Consider the following 25576-nt stretch of genomic DNA (forward strand, 5'->3'; position numbering starts at 1 on the left):
TTGTGTTGGGTTGGGGGCCTAAACCAAAACTCGACAATGGGCTTGAAGCACGGCCTAAGGGCTATCGGTGAAGATTTGGAGAATTCGCCTTGTTTTATGCCTTGGGCCTAGGTTGGGACTAACAAGGATTATGGGATGGCCCAACAACATTTCCTTCAACAGACACATCAGAAAAGCATATTGCAACAAAGAAATAGCCCCGCAATAAAGTATTCAAGTGGTAAATATTCCAACAGTAAAATGAGATAGAACAGAATAAACCTCCAGCCGTTAATTATTTCACAAATTAAGGAGAGTATTTACATCTCCAAAATCATCATCCATAGTTTCCAGTGAGAAGAAGTCCTCTAATACAAGAACATGAGGGGAAAACTCTATAGTAACAATTACATTATAACCTTCAATAGTAAATGAATAAACAAACACTATGGATTTCATTATAAGAAGTAATGGAGAAAGCTTGGTGCGAGATGAAGGGAGAGAGAGAGATTCCAGCTAGTGCAGCAAGATCATTATGATGCCAGGGTATGCTCATGGGTATAGTATATGTAGTGAGTAATAAGGGTCATTTTGGGTAGTATGAGTAATGAGAGAGAGAGTATTTAGTAGAGCTACTGAGACTTTCTGCTGGGTATGGATAAGAGCTTATAAGTAGAGGTGTGAAAGGTATTTGTGAGCTAGGGGCTGAAGAACTTAGGGCCTGTTTGGGTAAGGATTTTTCATCACTCAATTTCCGTCACTCAATTTCCATCACTCATCACTCATCACTCATCACTCATAACTCATCACTCATCACTCATTTTTTCACACTCATTTGGCAACATCACTTTTATTTTCATCACTCAATTTTTTCACACTATTCATGGGTCCCACACCTGTTAGCCAGTACAGTTTTTTTTTTTTTTTTTTAGCACCCAAACTCACCGAAGCTAATATATATATATATATATATAAACCAAACCGAATAGCCAACCCAGGAAAAGAAAAAGAAAAAGAAAAAAAAAAAAGAAAAAAGAACAACGCCAACCCAGAAAAAAAAAAAGAAAAAAAAGAAAAAAAAAAAACAACGCCAACCTAGGAAAAGAAAAAGAAAAAGAAAAAAAAAAAGAACAACGCCAACCCCAAAAAAAAAAAAAAAAAAAAAAAAAAAAAAAAAACAAAACAAAAACAAAAAACAAAAAACTGAACGGCCAACCCAGGAAAAGAAAAAAACAAACAGCCAACGCCAACCCAGAAAAAAAAAAAAAAAAAAAAAAAAAAAAAAAAAAAAAAAAAAAAAAAAAAGTCAAAAGGTGGTCAAAAGTTGCGGCTGTGGGTCCCTCATGTGTGTTTATTTACAGAAATGCCATTGAGTTATGAGTTATGGAAACTGAAAACAGCCTTTTGTTGTTTTCAGTTTCCATAACTCATAACTCAAAAATCAGAGAATTGAGTGATGGAAACAGAGTTATGGAAACAGAGTTATCGTTTGGCCAAACAACCTTTTTACTATGGGTCTCACCATTTTTGAGTTATGAGTTATGGAAATAGAGAATTGAGTTATCAAAAAACTCAATCCAAACAGCCTCTTAGTTTCTAAGTTTGAAACTAAGAATTTAGAGGCTTAGAACCTCGTTAAGAGCTTTAAGAAAATTAGGGAGAGAGGAAAATAGAGAAGTTTATGAGAGAGTTCTTCTCTATAGGTGTGTGTTGAAGTGTTGGTGGAGAGCTTTATTTATAATTAGGTTTGAGGGGGTAATCAGCAAAGAATCTTTGCCAAATTAGTCTCAATCTTCAGAAAATCCTTGGAAAATTATTCCTAGGATTTGGCCAAGAGTGGTAAGTTCAGCTTTAGAATGTTCTTGTTGTTTTGGGTAATAGCAGCTGGAGTTTTGACTTAGTATTAGATGCTGATTGTCTTCAGCCAATGAGATTAGAGCATGTATTAGGCTAATGATCTTGATTGTTTGCTGCTAGAATTAGAGCTTCCTAGGGCAGATTATGTCACCCCAAGTCAGGTGTCAATTTTGAAGCCCTCTACTGGGAACTCTGCTAGAGATCCTTTTGGTGCCCTCCAAACCACATTTTCCTAAGTTTTTCCATTTAGGTTCATGTGCTTAGTTCATGAACCAGAAAGTACACGTTTTTGGCATAATAATTAGCTATTTTCAAGCTATTCCAGAAGCTTCCATGGCTGTTCATGGCTACCCCATAATTCCTTGATTGATTGTGTTGGAGAAGAGAGAGAGAATGGCTGGCTGTAACTCCACAACTTTGTGTCTTGTCAGCACAGTTTTATGTCACATCAGTAATCATGAAAATCAGCTTGCCAAAGAAGGGTGTAAACTCAACTAGACATGTGTCCTCTTTTGCTCTGATTTGACAAGCTAAAAATGATGGTAATGGGCCCCAGCTGTCAGCTTAGCTGTGCTAAAACTTGACTAGTGGTTAGTCTAACCATTTTAGTTGCTCAAGTGATCCTTGGTTGCTGGGATTAGCACATGGGCTAGGCTATCCCGGTTGGGCCTTGTTGTTGGGCTTATTTGGGCTTGTTCATCCTTACAAAATGAATAGTTTTGCCATGGGTAATATACATGAGCTTTCATAGCTAGAGTTTTTTATGGAAAAATAAGTATAGTTCCATGATTTTTGTAGAAGAAGTAGTTCTAAAAGATGAGTAATGTATCATAAGTAGTTTATGCTTCCCATAAGTTAGGAACTTTAGTACATGAAAATATGTTTTTGTCAAGGAATAGTTTTGGGCTTTGAGTATAACGTAATTGTTTTTGCCAAATGGTATTTGGGCTTTAATAGAATAGTTGTTTGCCCAATAGTTTTGGGTTATTTATTTATTTTTTTTATTTTATTTATTTATTTAATTTTATATATATATATATATTTATATTTATATAAAAGATGCCAAAATAATATTGGGTTTTTGTAAATAGTTGGGCTTTTGTAAGTAGTTGCCAAAATAATATTAGGCTTTTATAAATAGATGTCAAAATAGTATTTGGGCTTTTATAAATAGGTGTCAAAATATTATTTGGGCTTTATAAATAGGTGCCAAAATATTATTTGGGCTTTTTGAGATTTTGTAAAAATATTGCCGTATAGCAACAGACTTAATAAGAGTGTCATGTAGCAATGGGCTTTTAGAGGTACCGTGTAGTAATGGGCTTTAGGGTGCCGTGTAGCAACGGACTTTAGGGCGCTGTGTAGCAACGGGCTTTTAGAGGTGCCGTGTAGCAATGGGCTTTAGGGTGTCGTGTAACAACGGGCTTTGTAAGAGAGTTTTGTTAGGATTTTTGGGTTTTGCCCACAAGGTAAATGAGTTTGGGCCTTTTTGTGGAGATAGTATAATTTTGTGGCCCAATTTTGGTAATGGTATGATAAGTATTTGCGTAAAAACCCAAGTTGGATAATATGTGGGATATAATGGGTAATATTTGTGAGAGGGTCCAAGGTAATTTATGGGGCTTATATGGGAAATATTTGTGGGAGCCCAAGTTGGATAATATGTGGGAAGTATGTAGGAAATATTTGTGTGGGTCCAAAATAGTTTATGGGCTTGTATGGGTATTTTAGTGATTGGGCTAATGAGATTAGGACCCAAAATTTGTACCTCAACACATACCTATCACAAACTATTGTTACAGTCCATAGTTTCTTTTCCATGAATTTGGTGAGATCATAGGAAAACAAACCAAATTTCTCATGCATATATATTCACTCTATAATCTAGCAAATAAATAAAACAATTATATTAAAGATGAGAATTGGAGGAGAGGAAAAGAAACAACAAAACTAACCCCGCCCACTCCTCTTTTATTCAAACATGAACCACAAAAAATTAATTAACCTCCACTCTTGCAAAGTAAAAGTCGAATATGGTGGAAATCAAACAAATACCAGAAATACAACTTTATACTAGAAATACAACTTTTCATGCAAATTGAAAAATAAGGACTCCTAAATAGAAAAAGCTACTAGCTTACCACAACAGAATGACTCCAACTTGACCATCCGGTTTTGAGAGATAAGAAGTTGCTACAACGATTTTATGTTTAGGGTTTGTGGAGCATAATTTTTTTTTTGATAAAAAAATCCATACGTATTCCATGGTAGTTTTTGTATTTGTATGACTTTCACATCTTCAGGACTCTCAAGCCACATCTCAACATTGCCATTCCATGGTTTTTTTTTTTTTTTTTCCATAAAGAAGGCTCTGCGTTTGAGCCGTGAGAAAACAAAAGAGAGAAATAGATAGGGGCAGCATGAAGAGAGGAGTGATTGTGTGAAGGAAGACTAGAGTGAGAGAGAAAAAAAATCAAAATTTTTTTAAAAATAAAATAATGCTGATGTGAAAATTTGTGGAGCTTAGCAAAAAGTAGGAGGCTTCGGTTTTATAATAATAATAATAAAATTTATAATTTGTCATTAATAAAAATGTTTATGCACCACTTTTGTAAGGAGAAAAGAAAAGAAAAAGAGTTTTGCCCCATTGGCAATAGACGTGCTTGCATTATTAATCAGTTTTTGATAAATCATAGTTGGATTGGGGGATTAATTGAATTATAAGTTTGGCACGCTTGCACCAATAAGTACTGTCATAATATATATAATATAGTTTAAAAAAATTATAGTTGTTTAATGGATTAAATAATTTTGAAGAGTCTGAGACGACAAGTTTGATAGTCAGCATGCTCGAGTAAGGCGTTCAAGAATTACGGGTTCAATCTTATAAATATATATATATATATATATATATTTTTTTTTTAATTAAGGATTCAATATTGTTAGGATTTTTCATTTATTTTGAGAAGAAAAACCTCAAACTTTCATTAAAAAAACTTATTAGTCATGATCGGCAATAAGAACATCATGAAGGTGTGAAGGAATATCTTTCATACATACTGATATACTTCTAACATTTTTTGGATGTTTAACTAGGTTGGCTATGAGCTATATAGTTGTCTAATTTATGTATATGAGAAAAAGAAATATTATTGAGGGCATTTATAGTGGACTAAACAGAAGTAATAAGTGAGTAAAGGAGGCAAATGACTTATCTTCACTTTTGAAGGCTTTGATCATGATTACCACCTGAGAATCTCCTTCCATGGATAATCTCACTTTTAAAGGCTTGATAGAAATACCCATTGTTTTAGACTTTTAGCCTACTCACCTTTTAATCCCAAAAATGAATATTTGAGATATTGAAACCAAGAATCCATATCCAATGAGTTTCACTACATTCAAACCTTCAGGATCTATTTTTAGTGCTAGAGGCTCAAGCTATATGTGAATAAAGATTTCATGGAGGAATCACTACATAATAAATCCAAAGGTTTTGGGATTATTGCAATAGGAAGGCAAGCAATATGTTTGCAGAGAAGTTTTCCTTTGGTTTTCCATTTTGTAGCAAAATCACCATGCCATATTCTTTAGTGCTTAACTTGATTGGTGTATGGACCAAATAAACTGGCCTGGCCCAAGCCCACTTAGAGCAGTGAGTTGTACAGTTTAATCTTGGCCCAAATCAATAAAATTTGTAAGAGAGGGAAACAATCAACAAGAGAGGGCTCTGCCTGAGGATAAAAATAAAGAAGAAAAGACTAATGTTATAGAATAGATGAGCAAATGTCTCCCCACAAGCCTGCCTGAGGAGGCCAATGTTATACAGAAGGTTGCACTGTTTACTCTCTTCTCTCAATGTTCTTCTTGTTTCTTTTTCTTCTCCCTTGATACTTGTGTCTGGATCTTTTTCTATGAAAACCATCTTTTTCTTATATACCCTCCCTTCCTTTGCATCATGACCTTCCATCTTTACCTCCCCCATTTCTCTTTGTGACACTTGTCCCTTTAAGCATCTGAAGAAGGTAGTAGATGGAGTTTGCTTAACTGTGAATTACACTGTTCAGGTCACTTCCTCATCAATGTGGCTGATAAAGCTGTTACCCACCATTTAATGCGGAGGCAACAAGCTACTTCTCTCTGGAACCTTCCCCTACTCCTCATGATTCTCTTATTTCAACCAATCCTTCCCACCTGAAGTTCCTAAAAGCCTTTTGCCTCTTCATCTCCCCTTCTTGGGTGAACTCCCTCCTCGGTGTGTGATGCCCCAATGCCAACACTACTACCCAACAATCCTTTCTTCGGTCCTTGGGCCCCCACAATTGGTATATTTCTTATTTTCAAATTGTCACGATTAATCATTAATTTGTTATTTTTACAAGTTTAATTAGATAGGGGTCTTATGCTTAGATTTTTTTTTCTCTAAATATTATCTTAATTAAGTACTTAAATCAAGGTGTGATATTGCAAACATAATTGAATGTAATTCGCAAATGACTAAATAATTAATAGAAACTAAATGCGTAATTGAATTAAATCCATAAAAAATAATAAAGTATAAAACTAAATCAAGCAAAAAACTAAAATACTGCAAATAAACCTACTTGCCAAAACAACTAAAATTAAGATAATTTTAAACTAATAGATGAGATTGCAAAGATAAAGTTGGAAGTCTTTTTTTATTATTATTTCAATGACCAAAATGTCCCAAACATCTAAAATGATTAAAATATACACCTCAACATTGTTAAAATGAGCAAAATGCCCTAAAATCCTCTAGAATGAGCAAAACAACTTGAAAACAACCAAAATACCCCCAAAATCTAAAAAAATTGAGTGTATTTTGGCTTAGTTTAGGGTTATTTTGGTCATTTTCAGAGGTTTTGAGGGTATTTTGCTTTATGTTTTTTGTAATATACCATGAAGATCATGCCAAAATCATAAAACATGTTAAATGCTTTTCATGCGAAATATGTCCACATTTTTATGAGGATTTTTCATATACACATAATATTTTAAATATAATTTTTTTTTTTTAAAAAAAAACTTGTAAATTTTCAATAGCGTCGTTTCTATCAAATACCTCAATTTATAGTGAGGAGTTCTCTTATTCTAAATTTTAATTGAATAACATTTATATTTTGATAATTTTTTCATTTAAAAATCTAATTTTCTTGCCTTTTGAGATGCAAGATTACTACTACTTATGTTTTTGTGTTCAACTTCTGCTAAGATTTTATTTTCAACTGGTAATATCACCAATTCACTTAATCTTCTTTGTGACATATTCTATCTTAAATATGATTTTATTAGCTTTAATTTTAAATAACTTTTTTCTGCAAATGCAACTGTATGATGTGTTGTTAGTTATAATTTATAAGCATTAATTAGTAAGAGCAAGATATTGTTAGTTAATATTTCTCCCTAATTGCATTAAAAAAATCTAGTCTTTTTCATAACTTATATGTTAATTAGACTATTTTCATTTATTTACATATTTAAAATTTTAATTCTAAAAATAAATCTAAATAATCAATATTATTATAAGAGTTTGAATTTGGTAAGGATGAGATGTAAATCAACATTTTATTTAAAATTCAATACATCTTACCACACCTAATAACATTTTAATAAATTTCCAATTTGGTTAGATTTATATATGGGTTTTTAGAATTAATTGGGTGTGATTGTGCTTATTTTTAAATCTATGATAAATAATATAACATATTGAGATTGGAGGAGTAAAATATGAATTTTACATCACGTACTTACAGAATCTCCAGGTATTGAATAATAAATTTTTTGAAAAAAAAAACTATTAGTTCTAATTTTAATTTTAATAGAGAGAGAAAGAAAGATTAAAATTTTAGTGAGATTGAAAATTTTTAAAAATAATTTTTATTCATTACAATTTTTGACTTTAATTAAATTTACTCTTTTTTTATTATTATATTTTATTTTAGTGGGCCAACTTTTCCATTTAGGCCCTTAGCCCTTTGCCTAAATGGCCGAAGTGACCCACCCGTGATAGAATACTAAAGAGACTTCAACCCCTAGTCTCTAAAAGATAGTTTCTTACTTGAAAAGATAGACTCTCTCGCGATCTATCTCAAACAAACATACACAAACATGGCCGATTCCGCTTCTGGGTCAGGGTGTAGCTGTTTTCGGCTTTTTGACTTCAGACAGAAGCAAAGCAACGACAATGAAAGCAAACATCTTTTACAGCAAAAAGCAGAACACAGTATGCAGGTTACAGGAGTATTGGCCGGGCTGAAGTGGAATACTTTTATGAAAAAGTTCAGCCGATTCGGTATTAACAAGAACAAGAAAGAGAAGAACAGGTTTCAGTATGATCCGCGGAGTTACGCGCTTAATTTTGATGACCGTTTTGATAACGACGAAGACGCTTCGGTTATTAGTTTTACGTCGAGGTTTGCTGCTCCTATGCGTGATCATGAAGAACAGCGGAGAACCGAGTCAGGACAGTGAGATAGATTTTGTATGGAAAATTATACGAATTCTTTCTGGGTATCTGGGATGGTTCCTTGTTCATTACAACAATGAAAGCACATTCTTTTGCCCCAAAAATAGAACACAGAGAGACATGGTGGCTGAATATACTGAATCAGTTTACAGAAGTTTCGGCTGGCCGGCGCAAGTGGAGGACTTTTGTGAGAAAAAGGTCAGCGGATTTGTATCAGTGGTTTTGATAGTGAGGAAGATGCTTTGGTTGTTGATTTTACGGCATTGAGATTTATATCTGATACAATTCCTTGTTTATAATGATATTTCTATTTGGGTTAGTTTAATGTATTAATTGTATGCGACGATTTGAAGTGAGACCTTGATTAATTATTTTTTTTTTTTTTTCCTTTTTAGAGTCAAACATTTTATTAGTAATTATAAAATTTAATAGATAAAACAATACAATTAATACAACTTCATTTAACCGTAAAAATATCTAAACAAATACTAAACGATTATGATAGAAAACTTTGAAATTATATTTTTGATATCTATAAATATATTTTGATTAAAAGATTTATGGATAAATTTCATAAATAGTTCCTATTTTTTACACTATGTGTTTGTCTTTATCCTTCTTTTTTTTATACCATTGAATAGCATCACGAAGTAGGGGTGTTCACCAAACCGCACAAACCACATCAAAACTGCCCGCAAAATAGCATAACTGCATCATACCGCAAGTAATAGTGCACCGCACCGCACCACACTACAACGCATGTTGCAGTGCGGTTTGCAGTTTTATAATAAGAAAACCACACAAATTGCACCGCACCCTCTCTATATATTAATATATTTATTTATTTTTAATATTAAATATATTATTAATAGTTTAATAACCCTAGTTTTCAAAAAAAAAAAAAAAATTAATAACCCTAGCAAATGTTGACTAGAAAAACCAACCCAAAAAAAAAAAAAAAAAAAAACTAGCTCAATAATTTAAAACTAGGCCCAAAAAAAGGAAAAAATTAGTTTTGGGCTAAGTAGGAAAAATCCAAAATTTGAAAAATATACCGATTTCAAACCACATCTTATACATAGTATCGCACATGTGACCGCAAAAATGAGGTATGGTGCGGTTATAGTTTTGGCTAAACTCTAAACCGCAAAAAACCGCATCACACCGCACATGTAACTATAAAAACAAGATGCGGTGCAATTATGGTTTTAGTTAAATCGCACCGTAAATACAATACTAAAAATAACCCAAAATCACACCGCACTGCATTGCACCGCGAACACCCCTATCATGAAGCATAGGAGACCAAAAGTGATGGTTTGGCATCCTAGTGGCCTGATCAGCTATATAGCACACTTGACCAAGGACCAAGTTAGATACAAAAATCAGCCTACATGAAAGTCCACTCTGTAGCAAGGACAGGAGGTCTGAAACCATAGTCTGTTTCTGCCAGTGAGGAGCTCTTTCTAGATTAGTGACCTGGACTAATCTTCTGCTGTTACATAAAATCAAAATCCGCTGATAACCAATGTTCCTGGCCTTTGTAATTGCTTCCATCAATGCTTCCTGATGAGTTGCACCCGAGGCAGTTTTAGCAGCACAACTGACAGCACATGTGAAGATAATGTTTCCCTGCAAATTTCTGGCTTCACATGCATAAGCACACCTATTTGCCTTTTTCCTCTTTATCCCTGCAATCTTGATGAGAATCTGCCAACGCGTCTTTATTCTTTCAATGCCATGTCAAACGCAACAAAATTTACTTGCAACTTCAACGGTCAACTCATATTTAAAATAAAATAAAATTTCTTTAAAAAAAAAACTCCAAATTTGAAGAGATAGGAAAGTGTTGTTTTGTTACATAGCAGGTATTCCTTTTCTTTACGAGTTCCTTTAATTACACATGACATCAACATGGATCCATTAGTCTTGCAAGAGTTCCAAGCTCCCTTGGCCTTAAGCACTAGTATTAGGTGTGCTAAATGCCAAATATTTGATATTTAGCACATCAAACACGAAAAAAATATCACATGTTTTAAATTTTAAAACCTTTTGCATTGGTGAACAATACTGTTCTAAATTTGGAATGGTACTAATCACAATCACAAATAGTAAATTATTATTTTTTATCATACCTTCTCTCCTCTATCTTATTGTTCACAATTTGTAAAATTTTTATTGTTTTGAATTGGGATGAGTTTTAAGTAAATATTATTTTAATGTGTTGTATATATTATTTTAATGTGTTGTATATATTATTTTAATGTATTGAATTGAATAATAGAACATGTGATGTTTGGTGTTATTTTAATAACATACTAAAATAATAAAGTAGGCTTTTTGACGTGTTAAAATGACATATACTTTTGCAACGGTTGATGCTGATGCTCTTACTTTTGATGAATCCAAACTAATGTAGAATCACTCCTTTTTGCCCTCCAATCCACTGCTCCTGATTTTCTTCCCATGGCTTGATGGCTACTTGCTTCCCTTTTGCCTTTAGTGAGCTTAATTGGTTCACCTTGTGAGAGAAGAATTGACCGATCGACCGCTTTGAACTTGATGCTTGTTTCAAATACAAGCTTTGGCTGAGTTCTCTTTGAATTGCTTCGGCTCTCAACATGGAAATTTCTGCAACTCTGCCATACATTTTACCGTTGGATTTTTGTTGAACTCACTTCTTTGCTTCTCATGTGTTAACACAGCCTTTCACGTGGGGCTGTGTGTGGCTTTGAGCCAGGCCTCATGGGCTGGGCTTGTGTCTCTTCTTTCTTATTTTCTTTCCCTCTGTGTATTGGCCTAATTAGTTTTATAACCACACAGACAGCCAATAGTAAAGTCATTCCCCTAACTCAAATTTTTGGCTCCGTTCTTGGTTAGTGCTTTGTTTTTCTGATGCTTTAAAGAGGCAAGATTGGGTTTTTTGAGTCTTCCTAGTCACATTTGTATAAGCTCGATCATTCACAAAAAGAGCATGGTGTTAAGCCTTTTTTTGGCAGAGTGGGATTTTGTGTTAATGTGTTATAAGCTTTGCTCCACCATTTTTCGTGCAGCAATAAGAGAGTTTGGCTCTGTTACTCCTGAGCCGTATTTTGAAAAGTGGAGAGAGCATTCTTGATTAAGCGCCCAGCCGAATGTTAAGTGCAAACTACAAACAAGTAAAGCATTCAACCAATAGATTTTTCTCACACAGCCAAGAGAGCATTTTTTTTAAGCATCCTAACCTTTCTCTCTCTGGATTTTGTTTCTAATCTCATGCCTTATTTTGCATCCCCATGGTAAAACAAAGATCATTAAAGAACCCATACCAAGTGCTTGATAGTAATACCCAGTATTTAGTCCACTCATCTTTCAATCCCAATGTGAGTATTTGGAGATTGAAACCACAGTCCAAATCTAGTAAGTTTCACTGCAGTCAATTCTTCGGGGGAGATTTCTTGGAGTTATTGGAAGAGATCATTTAATAAGGATAAAAATTCTAAAGGTTCTGAGATAGCTGCGGTAGGAAATTGCTGCGGCAGGAAGACAAGCCAAACATTTGCAAAGAAGTTTTTATTTGATTTTCAACTTTGTAAGTGACAGACTTAGGATTTCGAGTTAGGAGGGCAGAGTATAAGTAAAATAAAAATTATGAAATTTCAAATAAGCATCTATTTAATATTAACTAGCCTTTATCATATGTGCTTCACGTGTGCGATGAGATTTTTTATTTTTTGGGTTTACACGTAGGTGGGAAAAAAACAAGTTATTGATAAAAAAATGGTATGTTTGTAAAAAAAAAGTTTTTTTTTTTTTTGAAAGAAAAAGTTGTATTAGTACTTGACAATTAATGTGAGAGAGAAATGTGGAAGTGGGAGAAAAAACTTTTTTTTTTTTTTTTTTTAATTTAGCTAAAAATTAGGAGTTTTTAAATTACTAATTTTATATGTCTAACCCTATGATTTAAGCCTTAGAAACGGATGAATTTGAGAGTATTTTGGATACCTAAATTGAGAATCCCAAACAGGAAAAAATCCTTTAAATAGTAGTATAGATAAACTATCAATGAAGACAAATACACAAAATCATTGTTTCATAATACATTATAACGCAATCATTTACTAACAAAGACAAAGAAATGAAACACCATTGTTTCTTACTACATTAGAGCATTTGCATAAGTTCATTCAAAATTTTGTGTCTATTTTAGCATAATAACTTAATAGTCTACTTTAATTTTATTTTATTTATATACTTACTTTTCAAAATAGCTCACATTAGATTATTTATTTTATACTACATTTCATCATTGTACTATTTTCTTATTGATTTGTTATTATTATCGCAAATTATTACTCTCTTAGTCAACCAAAAATCATTGCCCTCAATTCAAATAATTTCTAGAACATTCATTTGCATAACTACAATAATTTTGTAAATTTTTTCAATTAATCTCAAAATACACTCACATCAGTCTATGTGTCATTGTACAAAAATATATTTGTACTATAGTAATTGTGTAAATTTGCAAAAATACATTTGTCCTAAAGTAATTGTGTAAATTTACATAGTTGTAGTAGCACAAATGTATTTTTGCACAATAATAAACAGATTGAAGTGAGTGTATTTTGAGGTTGCCAAATACTATTGCAATAAAATCAATGTAATATTGTAAGATAAGGACCTAAATTTTTTGAAATAAGGAGTTCAAATATAAAATTGTAATATATATATATATATATATATATATTCCCCCCCCCCCCCACCCCCTTCCTAAGACTGGGGGCCCGAGCCCCCTTGGTCCCCACCTAGTTCCATCCCATTTGTAATCAAATCACTATCTTGTATTCTTTTCTGCTTTATTTGATTTGGTATGTTTATATTAATAAGTTGGGTTAATGTTTAAGAGTCAAACTTAAATAAAGTAACAAGTCAAAAAAACAAAGTTTCATTTTTGACTTCTAATTATTTATCCGATTATAATAATCAACAAACAACATTAAAATGCACAACCCCAACAGTTGTTTCTCACTCTCTCTTGCATTTTCTCTCTAGGATTCCTTCTTATGGCCATTGAGAAATCTATTTGGCAAATTATTACTTTGATTTGGCTTTTTGAAGATTGGTCTATGTCCCCCACAAAAGCTTTAAAAGACTAAATTTTATTGAAAATTTTTCAGGAAAAGAAAGTTGTAAAGAGAGAAAGGCTGGTTAAGCCATAAGGAGAAAGAGAGGATTATGGAGAAAAAGACCGAAAAAATATTATTAAAAAAAACACTTGAAAAGTAGAGTTTATTGATGCCTATAAGGAAGATACAGAGTTTATCAATATTACAAAAGACTTGGATCAACCCAACTATGATGTAATGGCATTCGGATTGTCATTTTTGCAACAACATAAACAAAATCAAGAACACATTTGGGGGCAACTAACAGATTACAAACAAGTCTACTTTGATACAAAATTTCCATATTAGCAATCAAGGATCTCTCATGCCAAGCTAGATTCTTAAACCTGTGTAAAAGTTGGACCAGATTCTTGTTGTTGGTCAAAAGCAGAATCCTATGAAATCTGTAGTTTTTGGCTGTGATGACTGCTTCCATCAAAGCCTCCTATATAGCCCCATTTGTTGAATTTGCATTGCTGCTAGCTACACCATACAATTTGATAACTCCATGTAGATCCTTAGCTTCATAAGCCCAAACACTTCTATTATACTTCTAACCCCTACTACCTTGATTAGCAGCTGCCAATGTCCTGCAGCTATGTTGTGTTCAACTCCTGATCTGATGCATCTGCTGTTTGAACTATAGTTGATGGAGTAGGCTTCCTTCTACCTACAATACAAACTTTGAGCTGTGAGGAAAACTTCCAAGGGATTTGGTTGTATTTCCTCATGAACCACCCTATTCCTATGGTACCAAATGGTCCACAAAGTGATGAATATGTTCTACATATACTCCATAAAGATCTCATCATTTAAGTTATGAGACACAATTAACTCCCTTAACCATTGCTGCACAGAGATACCAATAAGATCAGAAATGTGAACAGCTAATGGTGATCCATGCCAACAAGCTCTGGCAAAAGGGCAAAGAAGGAACAGATGGGTAGTGGATTCTTCTTCACAGTTGCAAAAGGGGCAAAGACCATTATCAATGATTCCCCTATTTCTTAAAAGTTTTCTGGTGGGAAGACCCTCCTGTAAGAGCTTCCAAACAAAAATATACATATTTTTTGTGGTGTTTTCATCTTCCATATTAGCTTCCAAACTCTGTTATTAGCATGGGATTGACTGTGATGTTCATTGGAAAGTGTCAAATAGTCCTCAAGCAGAATTCTATATGTTGTTTTAACTTCAAACTCTCCACTGCTTGAGTGCTTCCATAACAACTTATCACCAGCAGAACTAATCCTAGGCAGGGGAATTTGTAAAATCTCCTTACAGAGAGGAAAAGGATAAACATCCCTTACTAAATCAGCTTTCCACTTATGAGATTGTTGATTTATAAGGTCTGCAACTGTACTAGAAGTCAGACTGGGATGATTAAGATTATGAGGTTGACCCCTAAACCAATCTTGATCTCTAAGAGGGATATTGTTTCCTTTGCCAACCCACCATCTCCCTTCCCTAAGCTTGGGATTGTCAAACTTGATTATATTCCTCCAAACCCATAACTAGTGTGGTTTAGGAGAACAATCCTGGATGGACCCCCTAGAAAAATACTTAGCCTTGAAAGTCCTTGCAACCAAGGAAGTTGGATTTTGACTTATTCTCCAATATTGCTTAGCCAACATAGCTTGGTTCATAAGAATGAATTTTTTAAGACCTAACCCTCCCCAAGACTTAGGATAGCAGATTTTGTTCCAATGAAGCAACTGCAACTTCCTAACCCCAAGATCATGACCCCACCAAAAATCATTGACTATGGAGTCCATCTTTTTGCAGATTGTTTCAGGAACTTTGAAAAAAGAAAAAGTATATAAATTAAGGGTTTGAAGAACAGAAGCTATAAGTGTGGTCCTTCCAGCTTGAGAAAGAAGATTTTCTTTCCACCCTTGTAACTTAGATTGAAGCTTATCCACTAGAAACTGAAAATCAGCCACTCTATTGCCCCTTAGCTTAAAATTCTGGCCTAGGTATTTGCTAGGATTTTGCACCAAGTTCACATTAATCATTCTAGCCAGGCATTCTTGCTCTTCATTAGACATGTTTGGAGAGCAAAACAAATCGGACTTCTCATAGTTAATGCACTGACCAGATAAGTTACAATGCCAATCCAAAATACCCTTTAGGTTTGCTAAAGATTTACAATCATTTTTGAAGAAAAACAAGGAATCATCAACAAACAGCAGATGAGTAATTCTCTGAAAAAATTTGGCAACATTTTTTATAGTAGTTGAAATAGTAAGTTTTTATTAGTTCTCATTTTGGTTTATCATTAACATCACTTTTTTTATCTACCACTAACAATCTGTCATAACAGTTAAGTGGGCCAATGGAAGGAAAAAATAATTAGCTGTTGTATTTAACAAGTAAGTTGCTCGTGAGATACATGGATAATGTTGTAATGTTTTATATAAGATAGTTTTGGAAAATATTGTGCATATATAATAGTATTGTAGGGACACGATTCTCAAACGGCCCAATAATGACGTTGGGCTCGCGCGTGAAGGATCCCTTACAATAAGATTTGTAGAGTGTGGGCTTGAAAGGCTAGCGTTTGATCACTGGGCGTTGGTCCAAACCGAACTTTAGGGAAACTCGGATAAGAAAAGGCTTCAGCCTGGATATCCAAGCCCTACAACTTTGTAACTTGGGGGATTGGACTCCTCGGATCATGTCCGAGGAGCACTAATGTCTTTCTCCGGTTACCCGGCGGTGGGTTTCTCGTGGTAGTGTACATGTATTGTCCGGTCATTCTCGTCCCTGGAGTTTTTTCCAGGAAGTGAGATGGGATCCCCTTCTAATTAGTTTACCTTTCCTTTTATACTAGCCTACGTTTGCTGTCCCTCGTCCACGTGTAGGGTCAACTTTTCCAGGACTGATACTTGTCCCGTCAATCTAATCCCAGAATTGTTGGGGATGGTTAATAAAGCCTAAAAATCAGGTTCTGTTAGGTGCAGAGTCTTATCAATGAAGGGTATTAAGGACAACTTCCCTGAGATATTTTCTGATCTTTAGAGTTTGCCCGTATGCCACTTTCATCAATGAGACTTTGGGTCTGCCGAGGACCAAGCTGTCCTCGGCTGTATCCCCGGGCCATTTTGAGCTTCTTATCTTTAAGCTTGGGCCATGGCCTTCTTCAGCTCGGGCCTGTGGACTCCCCATAAGCGAGCGGGCCGGGCCCATAAATTATTGGGCCCTACAATAGCCCCTCAAAACCCTGCTGTCCAACATCTTAGTTGGAAAGGTGGGTTTTGGTAATACCGAGCCTTTATTGTGGCTCATTCAATTCAGCCCTTGAATGACGTTGGCGATTCTTCACCTCCCTAGGGAATGCGCCGGTCTACAAGACGTTTCCCTCAATTTATGCGTGATGCGTTTATGCCGTTTGGTTATCCGAAGCATGCCTTTAATATCTTCCTTTTACGAGACCTCCCAGATTCAACGGTTTTTGATAGCATGGGGGAATGAAACGGGTGTATTGATGTTTGCAGATCTCCTTGGAGATCTGCACACATTAAGTAATCTCCTCTTCGTCCCCTATATAAAGAGAAGAAACAAGAGTTGTTTCTCCCACAGATGAATCCCTTTAATCCCCACAAAATTTGAAACCCTTAGATTCCTTCCGGAGTTTATTCTTGCTCTTCGGTTACATCTCAGCCTGAAATACACTCACCGTAGTATTAAGCAATGAAGGAACCATTCCCTTCCCAGAAACACTATGTTCTAGCGAAGCTCAAAATGGCTCGATCAAGGCAAAGATGGCGGAGACTCAAGATTTGTCCCGCCGTCCTTTTAGCCAAAATCCGAAGTAGGAGCTCGTCACGTCACACTTTCGGCGTGACTGAGCCGAGGAAGCACATCATCAGTACCACCCGCTCTTTCACGAGCATATCTAACATGGCGCCAGCGTGTTAGGAGTCAGGATTGGGGCAGGGTCTAAGTGCCCCTGCTTCTTCCTCTCTTCGTTCACTAGCGCCCCCCTTTGCCTCTCTTTCTTCTTCTCTTCACCACCAGATCCATCCTGGTGCTTTTCCTTTTCCCTCTTTTGCTCCTTTCTCTTTCTTTTCATCTCTTCTCTCTTCTTCTCCTCCTTCCTACTCATGTCCTCCATCTTCTTCATTCATCTCCTCCATCTTCTGCTCATGTCCTCCATCTTCTTCCATGTGTTCCAATTCTTCTTCCTTCTCCTTCATCTTTTTCTAAAGAAGGTTCTTCTCCTGATATGAGCAGTGCTGAGGCAGAGATTGGAGAGACTTTGAAGGCGAGTTTAAAAGACACCTGACTATTTACTGTTCTGTATTGCAGATGCTATTGTTGCTTTTAGCAATTCATTTTTTGTATAGGCTTGTTTAAGCCCTTCTTTGTACGTTGTAATAATTTTTCATATTAATAAAAGTTATTGTTATTCTACTTCGCATGTTCTGTCTATATGTTTTAATAAATTTGCAAGCACTGCTCGGCACAATAGTATAGCATTTGAATTAGTGACAACTAAGGCCAAAATACTTTGCTAATAAAAAGATGTCACCATAACTTTAACAGAATTACTTGACATAGCAATGCCGACCAGGGAGGGACGACACTTACCTCAAAATTAGCCAAAATGAGGACTGAGTATTCGATACGGTGTAAGAAGTAACTATCCGAGGACATGTCATTCGCAAAACGAACAGTTTCCTTAGGCTATTGAATAAGGGGTCATTTTGCCATCTTAACATACTGGCCTTAACATTTTACAGTATTCGGGTCAAGGACTTTCCCGTCTGAGTAGTTGGCGTTCCTATAGGCCTGAGTCCGAGAGCCATGCAAGGCCCAGGTTCTGTCCAAAACTTTTTTCAGTACTTGGTTTCCCCATAAGCTTGAGTCCAAGGACCATGCAATGCCTTGGTTCTGTCCAAAACTTTGTAGAGTACTTGGTTTCCCCATAGGCTTGAGTCCGAGGACCATGCAATGCCTTGGTTCTGTCCAAAACTTTGTAGAGTACTTGGTTTCCTCATAGGCTTGAGTCCGAGGACCATGCAATGCCTTGGTTCTGTCCAAAACTTTGTAGAGTACTTGGTTTCCCCATAGGCTTGAGTCCGAGGACCATGCAATGCCTTGGTTCTGTCCAAAACTTTGTAGAGTACTTGGTTTCCCCATAGGCTTGAGTCCGAGGACCATGCAATGCCTTGGTTCTGTCCAAAACTTTGTAGAGTACTTGGTTTCCCCATAGGCTTGAGTCCGAGGACCATGCAATGCCTTGGTTCTGTCCAAAACCTTTCGAGTTCAATTTCTCCATTTCTTCAGGTATATCACGAGGCGCCGAGCAGGAGGTTGCCCTCGGCAGCGGCTATTCCTCGGCGTGGGCCATAGTCCCTGGGCCCTTATGCAGAACGGGCCTGGGCCGCGAATTCACTAGGCCCACGAATTAAGAGGTATTTATGCAATCTTTGGCCACGCGGTACTTTCTGATGTCCCAGTGTTCGAGGTGCGCCTTTACGAGGCTCCTTTAATCTTGTGGTTGCAGTTGACGTTGGAAGTTGGGTCAGAGCCATTTTGTCGGTAGCGTTCCTTGGGACGCTGCGTGAGTTGACTGCCACCACCTTGTCTTTTCAAATAAATAGGAGGGAGAGAGAGTTGCTTTATATACACACAGCTCCTTCAGTTTCCTCCCAAATCACAACTCCTATATTCAGTGCTGTCCTCCCTTAACATAACATGTTTGAGGCGAAGGTTGGGAAGGAAGAACTCTCTCCGCCACAGAAGCGCCGTGTCCTCGTGAGACTCAAAATAGTAAGGTATGGGCGCAGGAAGCATAAGTTCAGGGGAATACTCCATTTCGACCGAGGGGAAATGGTGTTTCTCCCCCTTTTAGTCAAAATCCGAAGCAGGTTCTGTTCATGCCAGAATCTTGGCGTGTCAGAAGAAAGATTCTTCGCCATCAGTGTCTCTGCCTTGTGGCAGGCAAATATTTAGAGAAAGCCCCTCAACTTCCGGCTCCCTGCACCTTTCCTTCAGCGGTGTCAGGCTCAAGTTGGGTTCTCTCTGCACTCTAGAGCTTCGAGGTTGCGGGCCCCAGGCTGGGTTCTTTTGCTGCCTGAGTTATGGGCATGTAAAAGCACTGAGGAAGAATGAGGTCTTGAAGCAGTAGCCAACCTCTTTTCTATGCCACCTCCTCGGCTTTGTTTTATATACTTTTTCTTGTATCTTCCTATTCAGTTGCGTAGTGAGCTCTGACATAAGCTGATTCCAGCTTTTCATTGTACGCTGTACTATTTCTTTGTTTTAGTAAAAATAGAAATCTATTTACATGTTTTGAGTACTGATCTTTTGGCAACACTACTTTGTGAATGGGTGTGCTCCATGGGTGTGTTTCTTCAAGAATATTTAGAGCAAGATACCTTGAAACATAATCTAACTAACTCTAATTTTCCAATACTACCAGGCATTATATTGATAATTCATAGTAAATTAAACTTAGGAAACTAACCGGGGTAACAGTTGAATATTCTGTGATAAGCGCGTGAATACCGTCTAAGACTGATAATCTCTAAATAATCCATGCGAGCAGTCGACTGGGAAGTAGGGAACTTCGATTGGGTTTTTGTGTACTTGGTTTCCCCATAGGCTTGAGTCCGAGGACCATGCAAGTCCTAGGTTCTGTCCAAAACTTATGGTTTTTCTTTTACGTACTTGGTTTCCCCATAGGCTTGAGTCCAAGGACCATGCAGGGCCTAGGTTCTGTCCAAAACTTGTAAGATGTCTTTTTTGTACTTGGTTTCCCCATAGGCTTGGGTCCGAGGACCATCCAAGGCCTTGGTTCTGTCCAAAACTTGCAAGATTTCTTTTTTTTTGTACTTGGTTTCCCCATAGGCTTGGGTCCGAGGACCATACAAGGCCTTGGTTCTGTCCAAAACTTGTAAGATTTCTTTTTCGTACTTGGTTTCCCCATAGGCTTGGGTCCGAGGACCATACAAGGCCTTGGTTCTGTCCATAGGCTTGTAAGATTTCTTTTTTGTACTTGGTTTCCCCATAGGCTTGGGTCCGAGGACCATACAAGGCCTTGGTTCTGTCCAAAACTTGTAAGATTTTTTTTTTGTACTTGGTTTCCCCATAGGCTTGGGTCCGAGGACCATACAAGGCCTTGGTTCTGTCCAAAACTTGTAAGATTTCTTTTTTGTACTTGGTTTCCCCATAGGCTTGGGTCCGAGGACCATACAAGGCCTTGGTTCTGTCCAAAACTTGTAAGATTTCTTTTTTTTAAGTAATTTTTTCTCTATACTTATTTATTTTTCGAAGGTTAACCCTTAGGCCAGGGAGGGGAGAGTTGGCTTGAGGCCGGAAGCCCCTAGAGCTGCCCACGCCGTTAGCAGTGCAAGGCGTAGCCCCTAGCAGAAGCTTATGTCAGAGCAACAACTGCTCGTCGCCGGAGATGGGAAAAACTCGCGAATCTCTGCTTGCTAGAGAGCTGACTCATGCGCCACCCGTGCCAACGCGCAAGCCTTCCCACAGACGGCGCCAATTGTAGGGACACGATTCTCAAACGGCCCAACAATGACGTTGGGCTCGCGCGTGAAGGATCCCTGACAATAAGATTTGTAGAGTGTGGGCTTGAAAGGCTAGCGTTTGATCACTGGGCGTTGGTCCAAACCGGACTTTAGGGAAACTCGGATAAGAAAAGGCTTCAGCCTGGATATCCAAGCCCTACAACTTTGTAACTTGGGGGATTGGACTCCTCGGATCATGTCCGAGGAGCACTAATGTCTTTCTCCGGTTACCCGGCGGTGGGTTTCTCGTGGTGGTGTACATGTATTGTCCGGTCATTCTCGTCCCTGGAGTTTTTTCCAGGAAGTGAGATGGGATCCCCTTCTAATTAGTTTACCTTTCCTTTTATACTAGCCTACGTTTGCTGTCCCTCGTCCACGTGTAGGGTCAACTTTTCCAGGACTGATACTTGTCCCGTCAATCTAATCCCAGAATTGTTGGGGATGGTTAATAAAGCCTAAAAATTAGGTTCTGTTAGGTGCAGAGTCTTATCAATGAAGGGTATTAAGGACAACTTCCCTGAGATATTTTCTGATCTTTAGAGTTTGCCCGTATGCCACTTTCATCAATGAGACTTTGGGTCTGCCGAGGACCAAGCTGTCCTCGGCTGTATCCCCGGGCCATTTTGAGCTTCTTATCTTTAAGCTTGGGCCATGGCCTTCTTCAGCTCGGGCCTGTGGACTCCCCATAAGCAAGCGGGTCGGGCCCATAAATTATTGGGCCCCACAAGTATAATTGTTATAAAACTTTGTTAGTAATGGATTCATCATAAGAAGTAACAATTATAAATTGTACACACAAAACCATTATAATTATTCAGTTCAAGGAATGAGGGGAAAAAAAAAACTTTGGAGGAATATTATAGAATAAAATTTGATATAGAATGTGTTTCTCACTTTCTCCTTATTTCTAAAGCAAAATACACATCTCAAACACTCACAATCAATTACAACCTTTACAAAATCCATAAGTCCACAACATCCAACCTTAACATCAAAATTGTAATTGCCTTGTCACTTAATATATATAAAATGAAAGCCCACTTCCCTGGTTGTAGCCAACTCATATGGGTTAAGATTAAACGGGACAGCAGTGATATAGTTAGGTAGGCTTCATCGAAAGATTGAAGATAAATGATATTATTTTTTGTCTGTGTATATTTGACATATGATGACATAATGGCTACGTGCAGAGATATATATATATATATATATAAAGGAGTAGAAGTGCAAGAATTGAAAATTATAAATTGAAATGCTAAGAGTTTTGTGTTTATGTATGAGGGAAGAAAAGTATTGAAACATTGTACCAAAAGAAACAAATAATACTCATTTTTTAATTTAAAAAGTTTTGAAATATTGAACCAAATAAAACAAAAAAGTCAATATATAATTTGTTCTTATCTTTGATATGGCACTTGAGAATATTCCATCTCTTTTTGGAAAGAATGTGTCACTTAGCAAAACCTCATGTTTTCCTATATGAGATCTTTGCTTATATATATATATATATATATATATATACATATACACCTTGGCTACTGCACGCCTTGGCCTTGGAAGCATATCCATGGCTACCTACCCATGGGGACTACCTTGGCCTTACCTGTTGCATGCCTTGGCCTTGGCAGCATGCCCATGGGGGGCTGCCTTGGCCTTGGTTGCCTACCCATATATATATATATATATATATACATATATATATGGGTTAGGTTCAAGGTACACTTGATGTAATTTTAAGTAATGTTACACTGCTCAATATTTGTTAATTAGATGTGAATTTTGATAAATCCACCGCTGGATTACATTATCTTCGTATATTCTTCATACTTACAAAATTTAAAGATAATCAAAGATCAATAGCCATGTCATCAGTTAATTATTTAAATTTAAATTTTTGTAGTTTAAAATAATACATAAAAGATGATTTATGGATTGAATGGTAAATTACATCCGATTGGCATGAAAATTAGCGTGCATGTTAAGAACATATAGAATATGTAATTCAACGGTTGGATTTTAAAAATATGAATTGAATAACAAATTATTAGGTGGTGTAAAATTGCTTAGAGTTACACTAGGTGTAACTTGAACTCAACCTTTTATATATATATATATATATAAGGGAAAAAAAAGTATTGAAACATTGAACCAAATAAAACAAAAAGCTAATATTCAATTTGTTCTTATCTTTGATATGGTACTTGAGAATATTCCAATTCTCTTTGGAAAGAATGCACCTTTATATATATATATATATATATATATATATATAAGGTTGGGTTCAAGTTACATCTAGTATAACTCAAAGCAATGTTACACCACCCAATAACTTGTTATAAAATTCATATTTCAAAAATCTCATTGTTGAATTACATGTTCTATATGTTCTTAATAATCATGTCAGTTTTCATGTCAATTGGATGTTATTTACCATTTGATCCATAAGCTCATCTTTTATGCATTATTTTAAATTACAAAAACTTGAATTTAAAAAATTGATTGATGACATGACTATTAATTTTTTATTATCTCGAAATTTTGCAAACATGGAGAATATATGAAGATAATGTAATCTAACGGTAGATTTGTCAATATTCGGATCCAATTAAAAAATATTGAATGGTATAACTCTAAGCAATGTTACACCAGGTGTAACTCTAAGCAATATTACACCACTCAATATTTTTTAATTGGATGCAATTTTAATAAATCTACCGTTAGATTACATTATCTTTATATATTCTTCATACTTACAAAATTTCGAGGTGATCAAAGATTAATAGTTATGTCATCAATCAATTGTTAAAATTTAAATTTTTGTAGTTTAAAATAATACATAAAATATGAATTTATAGATCAAATGGTAAATAGCATCTAATTGATATGAAAATTGGCATGCATGTTAAGAATATATAGAACATGTAATTCAACGGTTGGATCTTCAAAATATTAATTTAATAACAAGTTATTGGGTGGTGTGTTTCTCCAAAAAAAAAAAGTTATTGGGTAGTGTAACATTGTTTAGAGTTACACCAGGTGTAACTTGAACCCAACTCATATATATATATATATTTATATATATATATATACAAAGGTGCATTCTTTCCAAATATATATATATATATATATATATTGATTTGTGCCTAATGTTTAAATTGCAGTGACAATGTGATTAATCACTAATTTTTTAAAATCAATTCCATGTTTTTATACTTAGTATTCTCAAAAACTTTCTCCCCTCTACCGGGAATACAAATCCTCTTTATCTCATTTTGTATTTCACTTTATGTTCCACCAATCACAACTTTACATGTGTTTATTTTTTTTCATTTTAAATTTTAGCTATTTTATTAGGAAAGTTAAAAAAAAAATACAGGATAAGTTGTGATTAGTGGAACACAAAAAATGGTACAAATAATTTGTATTTTTTCCCCGTGTGTGATAAAATCCTTAGTATTTTCAACAACAAAAAAAAATTCCACGTTTTTATATTTCTATTTTTTTGAGTAAAACGTTTTTATATTTCTTAATTTGTTTAATTTTTGCATATAAACCAAGCGATGGTCTTGTCAAAGAATCATTAGCAGCATCCAAACACAGAAAACGTGTTTGTATGAAAAACGCGTACAAGTAAAACCCTTATTTCTTTGATATTTCCTTTCCTATTCCTTCTATACTTCCAATTTCTCCACAATAAAAAGGAATCTTCAGTTCCTACTTTCATCATCAAAAAGATCTCTCTCTCATACACACACATGGCTGCCCTTCATGAAAAACCATTAAAGGAGAATGAAGAAGGAGAAGATATGTATAACTATGATGAAGAAACCTGTTCCGCATCTGGGTGTGGCTGTTTTCGGCTTTTTGGGTTCAGACAGAGGCGAAGCAACGACAATGAAAGCAAATATCTTTTGCAGCAAAATGGAGAACACAGAGAGACATGGTGGAAGAATCATCTGAACAAGGTTAAGCAGGTTGCAGAGGTATTGGCCGGGCCCAAGTGGAAGACTTTCTTGAGAAAGTTCAGCAGATTTGGTATTAACAAGAACAAGAAAGAGAAGAACAGGTTTCAGTATGATCCAGAGAGTTATGCTCTTAATTTTGATCGAGGTCTTGATAGTGAGGATGATGCCTTGGTTCTTGATTTTACGTCCAAATTTGCTGCTCCAATTCATGATCATGAACAGCCACGAACTGGATCCGGAAAGTGATGATTTTGCGTGGAGATTTTTATTTTTATTTTTTTATGATTCACATCTCTTTGTACTTACTTTTTTCCATGTATAGAATATAATGTTCTTTCATAATAATCATTCATGAGTCTCTCTTTTATTGGAATTCAGTCTACGTAGAGAAATTTTGTGTGTTTGATATTGCCATCTTTCTATTCCGTAAAATCTCATACTACATATCTACAAATTTGCTAAAAACTAGAGACAGTTCCTTGTTGAAGATGTAATTATGCCGCACTTGTTGAAAAGGGAAAAGAAAAAGTTTATACCCATTGGGGAATAGACGTGCCTGCACAGCTGCACTAATCAGTTTTTTATAACTCAATAGTTGGGTGGGGAAGAGTA

General features: G+C 35.7%; 2 protein-coding genes across 2 annotated transcripts; both read left to right on the forward strand.

The window, feature by feature from the left end:
• Positions 1-7918: 7918 nt before the first annotated feature.
• Positions 7919-8631, forward strand: LOC126707411 (uncharacterized). Its single transcript, XM_050407030.1, has one exon. It carries the CDS (start codon positions 7966-7968, stop codon positions 8326-8328), a length of 363 nt encoding a protein of 120 aa, XP_050262987.1. The 5' UTR covers positions 7919-7965; the 3' UTR covers positions 8329-8631.
• A 15955-nt stretch (positions 8632-24586) lies between these two features.
• Positions 24587-25337, forward strand: LOC126715524 (uncharacterized). The gene has a single exon (XM_050416163.1). It carries the CDS (start codon positions 24755-24757, stop codon positions 25208-25210), a length of 456 nt encoding a protein of 151 aa, XP_050272120.1. The 5' UTR covers positions 24587-24754; the 3' UTR covers positions 25211-25337.
• Positions 25338-25576: the final 239 nt, after the last annotated feature.

Source organism: Quercus robur, chromosome 2, assembly GCF_932294415.1.
Source record: "Quercus robur chromosome 2, dhQueRobu3.1, whole genome shotgun sequence".
Classification (NCBI taxonomy): Eukaryota; Viridiplantae; Streptophyta; class Magnoliopsida; order Fagales; family Fagaceae; genus Quercus; species Quercus robur.